Source organism: Myotis nattereri (genome assembly GCF_964212035.1).
Source record: "Myotis nattereri genome assembly, chromosome: 4".
Taxonomy (NCBI): domain Eukaryota; kingdom Metazoa; phylum Chordata; class Mammalia; order Chiroptera; family Vespertilionidae; genus Myotis; species Myotis nattereri.
This window is the reverse complement of record NC_138079.1, coordinates 79,014,683-79,030,528: the sequence shown is the minus strand read 5'-3', so window position 1 is coordinate 79,030,528 and position 15,846 is coordinate 79,014,683. Positions and strand designations below refer to the sequence as shown.

The following is a 15,846-nucleotide window of genomic DNA, read 5'->3' as shown; positions in this document are numbered from 1 at the left end:
GCCTACACCCTGCACAGTCAAAAAATCCATGTATAACTGACTCCCCCCAATATTTAAGTCATCCCTAGATATCTGTGGGGATTGGCTTCAAGATCCCTGCTGACAAAAATCTGCATATGCTCAAGTCCCTTATATTAAATGATGTAGGAAAATGCATTTAATCAGCATTCCATGTTTGCAAATTTCCAACCGCAGGTTGAAAATACTGTCTTCCATCTGCAATTGGTTGTATCCACGGATGTGAAACCTGTAGGTACAGAGTGCTGCCTGTATATTTGTTGAAAAAACTTGTGTACAAGTGGACCTTTGCAGTTCAGACTTGTGTTCAAGAGTCAACTGTATTTCCTTCTGATTTTTTTCTGGTATTTTTGTATAATAAAAATGAGTTTTTATATTTTATGTATTTAACATTAGGTATTAAGGATTTTATATGGTTATTACCTTTATGCAATGGCTGCATCATATTCCAACAAATGGATGTAACAATGGAGCCATTTTCCTTTTATTGGAAATTTCAGGCATTTCTCTTTTTTTTTGTTGTTGTTGCAAGCAAGGCAGCATGTAGTGAATGTTAATGTCATTTTAGCATAATTTGGATTGTTCTCTAGAATCTAAGACTAGTTTCTCAGAAATCTGATCAGTGTGTGAGCTATTTTGGGCTTTTAATACAACTTACCAATTTCCCCTGAAGCAAACGTCAATTATGTTCTATTATGAGAATTCTACTCTAGCATTGTCACCTTACCTCGTATTTTTTTCCTAAATGTACGAAAACGGAAACCAAAGTAACTGCCTTTCAGATCTCACCTCTATCTTGGATGTGATAGAATAGTAGTGTGTGCTTTCTTTCACCTTCCTTGTAACCAACAGGAGGGACTGCAAAAGGGCTGGCCTAGGTATCGTTAACTTTTTATTTAAATGAGATTCAGTATTAAGAAAACGACTGAGAATGGGGCAATGATAAAAGTTTAAGCAGGTCATAAGCTGTATCAGTGGTATTTTCTCCAAGCTTATTCAAGGATATTTTCCCAAAGTCAGATAGTGATAGTTATATAGTATATAACCTGGTACAGGTTCTGATCCTAGTGTTCTTTTTACTATAGTAACTCTGCAAACTTATAATGAACTGTCCTCTCTCCAATTTTAGTTTTTATCTACTTTCTACAGACATTTACTGCTACCTATATGCTACTTGAATTTCCCACATATATGCCTTTGGTCAAGATGTTTCCTCTGCTTTTAATCCCATCTTCCTTTCCTCAGTCCCTAAATCACAAATAACAAAGGAAAAATTCCACTCTCATAAAACAATTTAAAATTTTTGCTTCTCAAGTATCCTACCCCAAAATGTTTTCTTTACTAACACTATCGGTAGGTTTTGTTTATCGTTTACCATACCAACTACTGTATACAGTAAATTAATGTGTTTATGTAATCTCTGATCCCTATATTATGAAGGGTGAGTGTCTTAGTCTGCTCTGATACCATAAAAAAAAATTAACAGACTGGGATGATAAATAGCATTTATTTTCTCACCACGCCCCTACTAGGGCTGGGGACTCCAAGATCAGGATGTTGGCAAGGTTGGTTCCTTCTGAGGCCTCTTTCCTTGGCTTATACATGGCTGTCTTTTCCTTGTCTTCATGTGGTCTTCCAAATTTCCTTTTCATAAGGACACCAGTCATAAGATTTCAGCCCACCCTAGTGACTTCATTTTAACTTAATCACCTCCTAAAAGGCCCTGTCTCCAAACACAATCACATTCCGAGACACTATGATTTAGGGCTTCAACATATACATTTTGGGGGTAAAAACACAAGTAATACCAGAAACTGCTAAAAAACGAAGCTTAGTTATTTGTTCAATAATTCATTCAGCTTTTTTTTATTGAAACACTTCAATTCTTTTGACAAAAATATAGGTGGTCTTTTTCTGATCTCAGATTAGTGAAGAATATCTTAAACATGTATAAAGTTAACATATGATAACAGCTCTAAAAAACACCCCAAAAGCTATAGTTGTACATTTCTCGCTCCTGTAAGTTTAAGGGACATACACATGACTGGCAGGGTGGCTTTCCTCCAAGCCATCAGTTTGATGGCAGCCCTGCCATCGTCAATACATGGCTGCCAAAATTCCCAGGGTTTTCTAACCTAGTCAACTGGAAGGAAGACGAGCACGGAGGTGTCAGAGCTTTCATGGGCCTAGCCAAGAAGTAGCACACATCGCTCTACTCATTCTCTTGGTTAGGACTCAGTCACCTAGACATGTTGAACAATACAATCTGTGAAATGTGATCTAGCTGTGCACCTAGGAAGAAAAACAAATTTCTGATAAATTGGTAGCAATCTGAAACAAGACTCAAAAAGCACTACAAAAGACTGATAAATTCAACTACATTAAGATCAGGAAAAGACAAAATAGAAATCACAGCCCATGATAATGAAAAGTTGCTCAATTATATTAGTAATAATAGATATGCAAATTAATCCACAATTAGATACTATTTCACACCTTACAGATTATCAAATCTTTAAAAATCTCTCAGGCCCTAGCCTGTTTAACTTAGTGGAAAGAGTGTTGGCCTATGGACTGAAGGGTCCCGGGTTCGATTCCAGTCAAGGGCATGGTTGTAGTCTCGATCCCCAGCCCTAGTCGGGGCGTGTGCGAAGGCAACCAATTGATGTGCCTCCCTCAAGGCGATGTTTCTCTCTCTTTCTCTCCCTTCCCACTCTCTCAAAAAAATCAATGGAAAAATATCCTCAAGTGAGGATTAACAAAAAAATAATTTAAAAAAATGTCAGAACCAAGTATTCATAAACACATAGAGTGGTGGGAACTCTCGTCTATTGCTGTTGGGTGTGTAAATTGTTACATGTATTATAGAAAGTTTGGCATTACTGATTTTAGAGAAATGATTTGTTGTCCCATTTATTTATGCATTCATTGGTTGATTCTTTTATATCCCCTGACTGGGGATCAAACCTGCAACTTTGGTGTATCGGGACAGCTCTCTAACCAACTGAGCTACCCAGCCAAGGCTTGGCATTACTTATTCAGGCTGAAAAACGTATGTATCTTATGACTCATCATGAAAATGTGTCTATGTCTAGGGCTTTTCACAGGGAACTAAGGCATGTTGACATGTTGTTTTATAATAGCCCTAAAGTGGAAATACCCTAAAAGCCCATCGACAAAAGAATAGATTCATAAGTTGTGGTATACTCCTACAAAGAAATACTGAGCACCAGTAAATATGACTGGACCACAGCTACACAGAAATACGGATGATTCTCAAAACACATGTGCAGTGAAAGTACAAAAGTATTCCATGGATGTAAAATTCCAGAATAAGCAAAACTAAATAGTGTAATGTCCAGACATGAGTAAATGTATGTATACATTATACAAAGGAATGATTAACATAAAACTCGAAGTATTTTATTTGTTAACCTTTGGTGAAGAGAAAGGGAGCTGAGTTTGGAGAGATTGTAAAGGGCTTTGTGATTCTGAAAATGACCTAATTCTTAACTAGGGTGAAGATGCCTGGGAGGTTCTTTTTATAATTATTTACTGTCACATATCTTCATATACTTTTGCATTATATTATTTATTGTGAAATAATTGTATCCAATAACTGGATACAATAGTTTATTATGAAATATTGCTAACATACAAATAAACAAAATAGCCTGGTTTTAAAGAACATTAACATATGTACCACACAGATTTATCCATTCTTAACATGCCAGATTTGTTTCAGATAATTTGCTTTTTTCAAATATGTTTTTATTGATTTAAGAGAGAGGGAGAAAGAGAATCATCAGTGATGAGAATCATCAATCTGCTGCCTCCTGCACGCCGCCTACTGGGGGTTGAGCCACAACCCGGGCATGTGCCCTGACAAGGAATGGTTAAAACAACTCTCTAAGCAGTTTTCTACTGCCCCTTCTTTCCAGTTAGAAACTTGTGGATGTGAGGGATCCTCTTCCTCCCATTATTGTACTGGGAAATGGGAAAGAAAAAATAATGGGGATATGTAGAGTTTTAAAAACACTTAAATGGAAAAGCATAGGTAATTACTATAGATATGATAAAAAGAACATTTGTACATTCTTAAACTTGATGTTTGATACAAGTAACTTTCCATGTGGCAACAGTTGTGTTGATTGGCTAGGTTTCTCCCATGTGTTTTATACAATTTGGAATTGATAAACCATTTTTATTTTACAAAAAATATGCTTGGAATAACTGTGGGAACGAAAGGATTTGGCTCCTCAAGATTTATATTTGACACTTTTTTAGTACAAGCCATTTACTTGTGGGAGAGGCGCTGAAACACTGGTAGGGGAGTGAAGGGACAGATAAGGGAAGACAGCTGCCATTGTAAGTGAATGTGTATAATCCCATGGGAAAATCTGAAAAGTGTACAACAGATGCTTCAGATAACCTGTGTGCTCCTCCCAAGGGGAGGGAGATCTGGTTTATATCAAATTCTCATCAAGCACTGGGTAAAGCCTGCTCACAGGACATACAGAGTAGTGGCCTTTCATGATTTTAGAAAAAGCCTGCAGACCAACAGATGAAGATAGTGCAAGGCAAATGAAACACACAGAGAGGCTACGGCCAAAGGGGCAGGAGCAGGGCACCAACAGCATCTGCTGTAAGCACTGGCTTAGAACTCTTCATAGAATGTAGTAATTTTCACCAGCACACTGCTATGCGGGAAGAATTTCTTAAATATGCAATACCTGACCATTTAATCAGGGGTGCTAACCTCTTTTCCCTTAGATTGTCAAATAAAAAAAATGACAACAGAAACACAATAGTAGCTTTCCGGTGTGAATGAATCAAAATCTTACCTACTTTTTTGGGCAAATTGGCCAAAAATATATTTTTTGATGTGCCGCAGAGTTTTAGTAAATAGTTTATGTGTGCCATGAGATGAAAAACGTTGAAAATCACTACAGTAGAACACTAAATTTTATTAAAAATTTTTATTCTTAATACCTCACTAGCTACAAGTGGCACTTACTTTTAAACAGCCTATCAATATCAAGTCATTATTCTGTGTAGAACCAAGAAAGGCCTTCTTAAATCATTCACAATATATTAAATGATCTCCAGCCTGGGGGACCACAGAGCAAAGCTACCAAGCCTCCCTTATGCCTTAACTTGACTTGGGGGGAACAAAGGTATAGGGACTCAAGGGAAACCGGATACAACAGCCTATCACATTTTCTATTAAGTAATTCTGGACTACAGCAAGGTTACCTACAAAATGAGGGCCCCCGCAGAAAGATGGACTTCGGCTCTTGTTTATTAATTTTTGTAAAATGATCTAATTACACATACTTGCAATAGTGACAAGTACTGGTCTTTAAATTATAGCTTTTCTCATTAGTCACGTAGATACCTGCTCCCTGTGAGTACTCTGATGCTTAATAAAGCTTGTGCGCCAACTGAAAGATTTCTCGCATTTGTCACATCTATAGGGTCTCTCTCCATTATGAATGACCTCGTGTCGACGAAGATTTGACTTAAAACTAAAAGTTTTTCCACATTCTCTACATTCAAATACTTTCCCCTTAGTATGGGTCCTTTGATGCTGAATGAGATCTATATTCCGACCAAAGGATTCTCCACATTCACTGCATTTGTGAGCGTTCTGTTTACTGTGAATTTGTTGATGGCTCTTAAGGGTTGAGTTCCGAACAAAGGCTTTTCCACATTCAAGGCATTTATGGGGTTTTTCTCCGCTGTGGATTACCTGATGTCGAATTAGAGTTGAATTCTGACTAAATGTTCTTTCACATTCACTACATTTATAGGGTTTTTCTTTGGTATGGATCCTTTTATGCTCAACAAGATATGCCATCTGACGGAAATATTTTCCACATTCATGACATTTATATGGCTTTTCTTGAGGGTGACACTGTTTATGGGCAGTAAGAGCAGACTTCTGTTTGAAGGCTTGCCCACATATGTCACACTCAAAGGGATCCTCTGAAGTGTGAAATCTCTGATGTCGAACAAAATTTGCATGACGTTTGAAGGCTCTTCCACATTCACTGCATTCATAAGATTTTGCATTTGTCAGAATTTGCTTATGCCTCAAAAACAATGATCTCTGATTGAAGGGTTTTCCATACTCATTATATTTGCCCTGCTTCTTACTTGTTTGACCATTCTGATCTTGAAAAAGGTTAAGGTTTTGAAGGAAGTACTTGTTGTATTCATTATCAACAGTAGGAAGTACAACTCTGTAAATGTCCACAAATTTGTTAAATTTAAGTAACTTTTCTGAAGGTGTCATGGCCGTCTTCTGCTTTACCACTGGTATCTTACATGACTTTGTATTTTCAGAAATTTTCTGCTTTGGAGTTAGCTTTATCATCTGGTATCTGGCTTCAGAACCTAGCAAGAAAAAAAATATATATATATGTATATACACACACACGCACACACACATACATATATGGCTGTTTTGGTTCAGTAGATAGAGCGTCGGACTGCAGACTGAAAGGTTCCAGGTTGGATTCCAGTCAAGGGCACATGCCTGGGTTTCAGGCTCAATCCCCCGGTGGGGGATGTGCAGGAGGCAGCCAATCAATGATTCTCTCTCATCATTGATGTTTCTATCTCTCTCTCCCTCTCCCTTCCTCTCTGAATTCAATAAAAATATATTTAAAAAAAAGAAAATATATAAATCACCTGTCCACACAGAAGAAAAAAAAGGGAAAAGAAGCCAACTGTTTGTAATATAAGACACTGAAATGAAGCTAAGAAATGTTTGCTTAGTTACATCATCATAATAGAGAGGCCAAAATTCTGATTTTAATAGGACTCTCAGCTTTTATAACTGAAAGAGCTCTTGATATCAACCAACCAACTAAAAAATGTACAAGAAGGTATTATCCCAGCCAGTGTTGCTCAGTGGTTGAATGTCGACCTCTGAACCAGGAGATCACGGTTTGATTCTGAGTCAGCACATGCCGGAGTTGATTTGATCCCCAGTGGGGGGCATGCAGAAGGCAGCCAATCAATGATTCTCTCTCACTGATGTTTTTATCCATCTCTCTTCCTCTCCCTTCCTCTCTGAAATCAATAAGAATATATTTTTTTAAAAAGTGTGTTAGTGCCCTGACCGGTTTGGCTCAGTGGATAGAGCGTCTGCTTGCAGACTGAAGGGTCCCAGGTTTGATTCTGGTCAAGGGCATGTACCTTGGTTTCGGGCACATCCCCACTGGGGGGTGTGAAGGAGGCAGCTGATCCATGTTTCTCTCTCATTGATGTTTCTAACTCTCTATCCTTCTCCCTTCCTCTCTGCAAAAAAAATCAATAAAATATATTTTTTAAAAAAGTGTGTTAGAGAATGTGAGAACAAAGTGAAGCCCTCATCATTACTGAAAAGCAACTTACTAAAGGTACTCAGTAGTGTCACATAAATATGGGGGGAGAGTATCTTATATGATAAACATGTTTTTAATATATCTGGGAGGAAGAACTCCTTAAAAATGAAAAAAAGTGTAAGATAGAAAGAAAAGGAACCAGAGAGAAGAAGGTACAAAAGTCAACAAAATAGAGCAGAGGTAATCAACCAGGGTGGTTTTACATCCTAGGAGACATTTGACAATGTCTGGAGATAATTTTGGTTGTCACAACTGGGGTGGTGCTACTGGCATCTAGTGGGTGGAGGCCAAGAATGCTGCTGAATATCCTACAATGCACAGGACAGCTCCCCTCAACAAAGAACTATCTAGCCCAAATGTTGAAGTGCTCCAACTGAAAAACCTTGGAGTAGAGGGACATGGGAAAGGGTAGAAGCAGCAATAGGAGATAGTAAGTAGGAAAAAGTAGGTACATCAAGAAATACCAAGTAACACCAAAAGCAAAATGAAAGCAAGGGAACAAGAGAAAGGATAAGTAATGAAGGTAGAAGAAAGCAATAGCTAATATGGCATAAGAGCTATCAGAAAACACCAGACCAGCTGCTTCAGTGAAGTACTTTAATGCAAAAGAGAATGCGCTTTGCAAACTCGAAATCAAATCCTAACTAGCAATCTTCTGTGTGATAGATTATCTTTTTAAAATATATATATATATTTTATTGAATTCAGAGAGGAAGGGAGAGGGAGATAGAAACATCAATATCGAGAATCATACAACTTAACAAAAGGAAGATAAACAATCCAATCAAAAAATGGGCAAAGGATCTAAATAGACACATTTCAAAAGAGGACATTCAGAAAGCCAAGAGACATATGAAAACATGCTCAAAGTCACTAATCATCCGAGAGATGCAAATCAAAACAACAATGAGGTACCATCTCACACCTGTCAGAATGGCTATCATCAACAAATCAACAAACGACAAGTGCTGGAGAGGATGTGGAGAAAAAGGAACACTTGTGCACTGCTGGTGGGAATGCAGACTGGTGCAGCCACTATGGAAGACAGTATGGAGTTTCCTCAAAAAACTAAAAATGGAACTCCCATTTGACCCTGTGATCCCACTCCTAGGAATATATCCCAAGAAACCAGAAACACCAATCAGAAAGGATATATGCACCCATATGTTCATAGCAGCACAATTCACCATAGCTAAGATCTGGAAACAGCCTAAGTGCCCATCAGTAGATGAATGGATTAGAAAACTGTGATACATCTACACGATGGAATACTATGCTGCTGTAAAAAAGAAGGAACTCTTACCATTTGCAACAGCATGGATGGAACTGGAGAGCATTATGCTAAGTGAAATAAGCCAGTCAATGAAGGAAAAATACCACATGATCTCACTCATTCATGGATAATAAAGACCATTATAAACTTAAAAAAAAAAAAATTGAGAATCACTGATTGGCTGCCTCCTGCACACCCCCTACTGGGGATCAGGCCTGTGCCCTTGATGGGAATCAAACCCAGGACCCTTCAGTCCACAGGCTGATGCTCTGTGTGAGAGATATCTTAATCTATTAGTTTCTTCCTCTGGAAAATGGAGCTTATGGTATTACTACTACCTTCAGAGGGCAGTAGGGATGACGAAGTGAGAGAATGTATGCTAAACACCTGGCTCAGTATTAAGGACACAGAAGGAGCTTCATTAATGTGATTTCCTTCCTCTTTATGGTTTCTGCTTGTCTGGGACTTCTCACCCACCTGGGCAAGCACTACTGGAAGCCCTTCTAGTCCCAGCTCTTGGTAGATCCAGGATCCATGGGTCTTCCCACTGTTCCAGCTGACAGATCACCTCAGGTTTTGGAATCTGAAATCCTATTCATGGGGAAGTAAATGGATGTGATGGTTAGTGAGTTACAGAGATGCCCTAGAGCTCAGATTAACCACTTTGGGTCTACAGTGGCAAGGAGATAAGGACAATAATCAAAAGGGCTCCTGAGAATAGAAATCCGCACAACCTTTGTGAAAATCTGACAATCTTTATTGACAGCCTGAATGATACTCACCCCTTGGATGTGGTAAACTCACTCTTAGAAATGGCTCAGTGGTTGAGCACTGACCTATGAACCAGGAGATCATGGATCCGATTCCTGGTCAGGGCGTACGCCTGGGTTGCAGGCTCAGTCCCCAGCTGGAGGCATGCAGGACGCAGCCTATCAATGATTCTCTCTCATCATTGATGTTTCTATCTCTCTCTTTCCCTTTCCCTTCCTCTCTGAAATCAATAAAAAATATTTAAAAAAAAAAGAAATACAGCCAAAGGAAAAGTTAATGTTCCAGAGATTTTCAGCAGAGTTGCAACAATGTAGAACTGGAAATAAATGTTAATAGGGGAATAATTAAAGTATAGCAATTAATATAATAAAGGGAAAAGTATTAGGCACATATTAAAAATCCATGTTTAAAAAATATTTATTGCCGAAACTGGTTTGGCTCAGTGGATAAAGCGTCAGCCTGCGGACTGAAGGGTCCCAGGTTCAATTCTGGTCAAGGGCATGTACCTGGGTTGCGGGCACATCCCCAGTAGATGTGCAGGAGGCAGCTGATCGATGTTTCTCTCTCATCGATGTTTCTGACTATCTCTCTCCCTTCCTCTCTGTAAAAAATCAATAAAATATATATTTAAAAAAAAAATTTATTGAGGGTCAATGGGGAAAAAAAAGGATATATGTAATACTTTCAATAATAAAGAATTATTTTTTAAAAACGTATTAGAACAGGGAAGTGCTCCCTGTACATTTTTAAAGCAGAATACAAAACTCATGTAGAGTATAATTCAAAACTCATGTAAAGTATGATCCAAATTTAATATTTTAAAACTATATGTAGATATGTCCATAAGTATACGTATATATGAAAAGACTAGGAAAAAGTAAACCAAAATGTTGACAAGTTATTTCTGAGCACTGGGACTTTTATTTTCTACTCTATTACTGAAATATCATTCAATAATACATTATATATTAAGAAACTTAAAAGTACCATACCAGCTAACTCCAACATTCCAGTCTTAGGAATACCAGTATATCTTGGGAATAATCAGAAATCCATATAAAGATTAATAGACAGAAATATCCATTGGCACTTTATCATATAGAAAATGATAAACACACAAGTGAATCAACAAGTAAAACAAAGCCAAGCTTAATATTCCCGAATGGGAAAATAATTAAATATTAAGGATCATACAATAGATTTACATTAAGATTATTTACTATATTATGGGGGTTTTTAACAGCAGAGGGAAAATTCTGATGCTATAATGTTAAGTTTTAAAGGGATTACAGAATTATACAAAGAATATGCTCAGCTACATTTTAAAAAAATGTTTTTACTGATTTTAGAGAGAGAGAGAGAGAGAGAGAAACATTAATCAGTCACCTCCTACATGTACTCTGACCAGGGCAAACCAACTGAGCCACACTGGCCAAGACACTCAGCTACATTTTTTATTTTTTATTTTTTTTAATATATTTTATTGATTTTTTACAGAGAGGAAGGGAGAGAGATAGTCAGAAACATCGATGAGAGAGAAACATCGATCAGTTGCCTCCTGCACATCTCCCACTGGGGATATGCCCGCAACCCAGGTACATGCCCTTGACCGGAATCGAACCTGGGACCTTTCAATCCGCAGGCCGACGCTCTATCCACTGAGCTAAACCGGTTTCGGAGCAGCTACATTTTTTAAAGCATGGGGGAAAAAATACTGGAAGTAAATACTCCAAAATATTAACAGTATTACCCCTGAATGTTTTTTCCTTCCCTTCATGCTTTTCTATACCTTCCATGTATTCAAATATGCTCTTGTATATTTTTTAAAAGAAAAGGAATCATTAAAAAAAAACCCAGAGGTGGGTAGATAATCCTATGACAGAAACTGTGTCAAGAGTGTCAGCGTGAGGGTCAAGCAAATATCCCCAGAAAGAAAACTATTTATCCAGGTAACTTCACAGTAGGACATTCTGCATTGGCTTAAGAGAAAGGCTGACTCCTGGGAAGAAAGAAGCAGTGAAGGTTCAGAAAGAAAGTCAAGTCTGTTAAGAATCATTTCCTGGGCAACGAGTGATGTTGCAAACAGGAAGGAATCATTTCCAGAGAAAAGAAATAAGACATTTCAAGAGAGTAAGAAGCTAACCTTTGGGAATCCAATCAGCCACAATCTTTTCAACTCCAAGAAGTCTTATAGATATAGAGGTCAATGGTGGTGGGAAATGAACTCTAAAACAAAAGGAAACTTCCTCATCCCCAATCCCTTATCTGAAGCCAGATGAGTTTCAGGATTCAGAATTTTTCCAGATTTAGAAAGGATGACTTTCTATTATATACTAACCCCAAACCTAACAGGGTTTGGGACTGTACCTTTAATCAAGCACATTGATGTTCCTGATGCTAAATATATAGATACAAAAGTCAAATGGGAAAAATCCTATATAATAAAAGCCTAATATGCAAATTGACTGAACGGCAGAACAACCAGTTGCTATTACACACACTGACCACCAGGGGGCAGGCACTCAATGCAGGAGCTGCCCCCAGCTCACAGACCCTAGCCCAGTCAAGGCAGGTGCCAGCAGGGGCCCGCTGATCGCCCCGCCAGTCACCCCACAGATTGGCCCTGATTGCTGGCCATGCCTAGGAACCCTACCTGTGCACGAATTTCGTGTACCAGGCCTCTAGTAAGGATGATAAATAGCTTGACTTGTAGGGTGAAGTCAAGTTTGGCCACTGGATGACCAGGTTGATTCTTGTAGCCAAATGAGCTATGAAACCATTTCTGATTTTCAGTGATTTTTCTGATTTTAGAATTTGTGTAGACAATCAAAGGCAAATCTGTAAGCCTAGTCATTACCCAACAAAATCATGTTTCTGTAATTCTCCAGCATCACATCTCTGTAGAGGTCCTTTTGAGCCAAATCAAGTTTGTTCCACTCTTCTCTGGTGAAGTACATAGCCACATCCTCAAAGGACAGCAACTCCTAAAAACACAGTGACTAATTATAGCTTCAATTCTGACAATAACTTTGTGAGCTGCTATTATTCTTTTTTTTTTTTAAATATATTTTATTGATTTTACAGAGAGGAAGGGAGAGGGATAGAGAGTTAGAAACATCGATGGGAGAGAAACATCGATCAGCTGCCTCCTGCACACCTCCCACTGGGGATGTGCCTGCAACCAAGGTACATGCCCTTGACCGGAATCGAACCTGGGACCTTTCAGTCCGCAGGCCGATGCTCTTATCCACTGAGCCAAACTGGTTAGGGCTGTGAGCTGCTATTATTCTATGAGTCATGTTTGATTAGATAAAGTGATTTGGCCAAGTTCATTCAATTAGTAAGTAGATTCAGGGATCAACTTCAGTCTTCCCAGACATGTCTTTTTTCTATGCGAGGGCCAGAAGTTTTTTCTTTAGAGGGCCAGATATATATCTTAGGCTTCTTGGGCCCTTTGCTGCCCTTATTCAGTTCTGCTACTGTAGCACAAAAGAAAGCTATGGAAAGCAAATGGGCATCACTGTGTTCCAATAAAACTTTACTATCAGGACTTGCCCAAATCCTGCTCTATATACACACAACCCTTTGCAAATGATTTTTCTGTCAGGGCTCGCACAGGGAAGAGATAGCACACTCAAATGAGGTCACTGAGGACAGCTTAGTGTGCAGACTGGTCACAAAAGAATGGACAGGCTTCCAACAGGGCCTGCTGAAGCATGCAGGGGCTGGCTCTCCTGGGGAACCATTACCGACTAAGTCTGATGGAGAAAGCAGGGAAGGGGTTATTAGAATATAGAAAGTTGTTGAGAGGAAACAAGGCTGAAACCAGGGTCTTAGAGAAATGCAGCCCAGCAAGGAGAAAGCTGTAGGAATAAGCATCTGACATTAATTTCCTCCAAGCCTCTGGTCCCCTGACTCCCACCATTCCATTGCCAAAAACCAACCAGAAGCCAGAGGGCGAGGGAGCCCACTGATGATAAATATAAAGGTCAGCCTCCCGGGGCACAGACCAAAGTCAGGAAAAGTACAGAGTATATCCAGGGGGATCAGGTGTTCAGCACAATGTACGTAGTCGAAGTTTCCATTTGCAAATGTGTGTTCACCTCAGATGAGCCAAGAACAGAAGGTATCTCATTCATATGCTATTGGAGCAGTTGGAGCAGAAGCCTGGTTGTCTGCTCACTATACTCCTTTCTCTTATAAGACATTGATGGTGTGGGTTCAGGGGGTATTTGTGCAGAACAAAGGTGCTCAGTAACAGAGAATACCCACCCCATCCTGAGAAGCTTCTCACACCTCTCCTCTGGATTCAGACACCACAATCTCCCAAATTCCATGGCCTTTCTTTCCTCCCCACTGACCCTGACTTCCTCAAGCTCTCTCTCACCACCATCCTAAATGTCCCTCCTTTTATTGCCTCCTGAACCTGACCAACTCAGCTATCTGCATTCTCTATATCTACATGAAGGTTATTAGGTGCCGGGGGATGAGATGGTTTAATCTCCCATGAGTTATCTCTGTACATTTGGTGTTATAGTTGAGCCCTTAAAGATTCTCAAAAACTCTTGCTCTTATATTCCCCACAGTGGTATTCTACATATTTATCACTCCTGTTCCTTTAAGAAACGTTTACTGAGCACCAATAAGTTGTTAACCTTCATGCTATCGGTCAATAATAAATATAAGGTTACAACTCAGGCTGTGAACTGCTCAACTCTATATAATAAAAGTGGTGTGATGGGGCCCCCTCGAGTTGCTAAGTGCACAACTGAACAATCCTATAGCAGCCCTGGTCCCTGCTTCAGGAAGTGAACGATCCAGTGGAGGAAGATGGAGAAACCAACATGGGAATGATCCAGTGGTCAACACGCCTGGGAGGTGATTAGAGAGGGCTGTGAGGAGAGCGAGCGCCCCTTCCCTTTCAGAATGCACTGCCCGTTCTGTCCCAGAAAACAGCCCATGGGGCACATGCTCTTTAACTCCTCTCGTATTCCCCACCGCCTCCCCTAGACATTACCTACATTTTTACTCATTCCTCTTCTCCCTCAGAGGAAGAGGTTGTCCTTCTAGTAATCTCTCCTCCTCTGCCATTGATTCCATTCTCTCCTGTCTCTGCCAGGGTCTGAATCCAATGATGATGATGAGTCTTCCTTTTCTTTCTCTTTCCTCTCTTTCCCCTTGTGATATTGTGATTTACAGTTAAAAAAAAAAAATATATATATATATATATATATATATATATATATTCCCTAAAACCCCTGGAATTTCCTAAAGGAATAACACCAAATGAGCATCTTTTAATATTTGGTCTTTTGTCCTAGGTTTCTCAGATAGGTCCAGAGCCATAAAGGTAAAAGGCATGTCTTGTTACTCACAATAACTTTCTTCCACCACACCTGAGTTTATGTTAATGAGATGAACTTTAGAAAGTCCCTAAAAATGGCAGCACAACCATAGGATTAGAGGGTTAGAACTTTCGGACCCCTTCCGCCCCCCCAACTAAGAGAATAGGAGAGGTTAACCTATGATCAAAGGCCAATTAATTAATCAATCAAACCTATGTAATGAGCCTCCATTGAAAACCCAATATGGGTTAGTGAAGTCCTGGAGATGCTGGGAGGGTGGTATGCCTGGACACAGTATGGAAGCTCTTCACCTCTTCCCACATACCTTGCCCTATACTCTCTTCCATCTGACTGTTCCTGAGTTATATCCTTTTATAATAGACCAGGAATCTAGATAAACCGTTTTCCTGAGTCTTTGAGCCACTGCAGCATATTAATGGCATCTGAGGAAGGGGTCATGGGAACCTCCAATTTATAGCTAGTCATTCAGAAGCATAGGTGACAAACTGGACTGTGATTGGTGTCTGAACTAAGGGGCAGTTTTGCTGGACTGAGGCCTTAACCTGTAGGGCCCTATGCTAAGTCCAAATAGGCTGTCAGAATTGAGTTACATTGCAGGGCACTTAGCTGGTGTCATAACTGCTTGATAAGTAGAATAATCCCACGTCTGGTGTCAGAAGTGAAAAGCATGAAAGTAGAGAAACACAGGCGTGTTCTTTCCTAAATACTCACTCCTCTCTTAACTCCTTTCCCTTAGCCAGCAAAAATGCTAAAATATCTCCTATTCTTAAAAAGATCTGCCTTGTGCCTTGCTTCCCCTCTGGTTTCCACTCTCTCATTCCCTCATTGGACCAACTTCTGTAAAGAAAACTCTACACACTCACCTGCAATCTCTCCACAACCCTCCCCTGCACTCTGCCCATCAGTGCCCTACTTGAGAACACAGGCAAAAGTTATGTAGTTAATGTAGGAAGTCAGAGAAGTTTTCACAGAGAAGATGATTTTTGAGTTGAGTCTTAAAATATGAATAAGTGAGTTTGCCTGT

At 39.4% G+C, this 15,846-nt stretch overlaps 1 protein-coding gene across 1 annotated transcript; it reads right to left on the bottom strand.

The window, feature by feature from the left end:
- Positions 1 to 11,717: 11,717 nt before the first annotated feature.
- Positions 11,718 to 14,117, bottom strand: ZNF789 (zinc finger protein 789; the record flags this gene model as incomplete). The annotated part of the gene is given in 4 exon segments (XM_081090263.1): positions 11,718 to 11,721; positions 12,303 to 12,307; positions 12,309 to 12,440; positions 14,112 to 14,117. Coding segments are annotated over 4 exon segments (147 nt in total).
- Between the last annotated feature and the right edge of the window lie 1,729 nt (positions 14,118 to 15,846).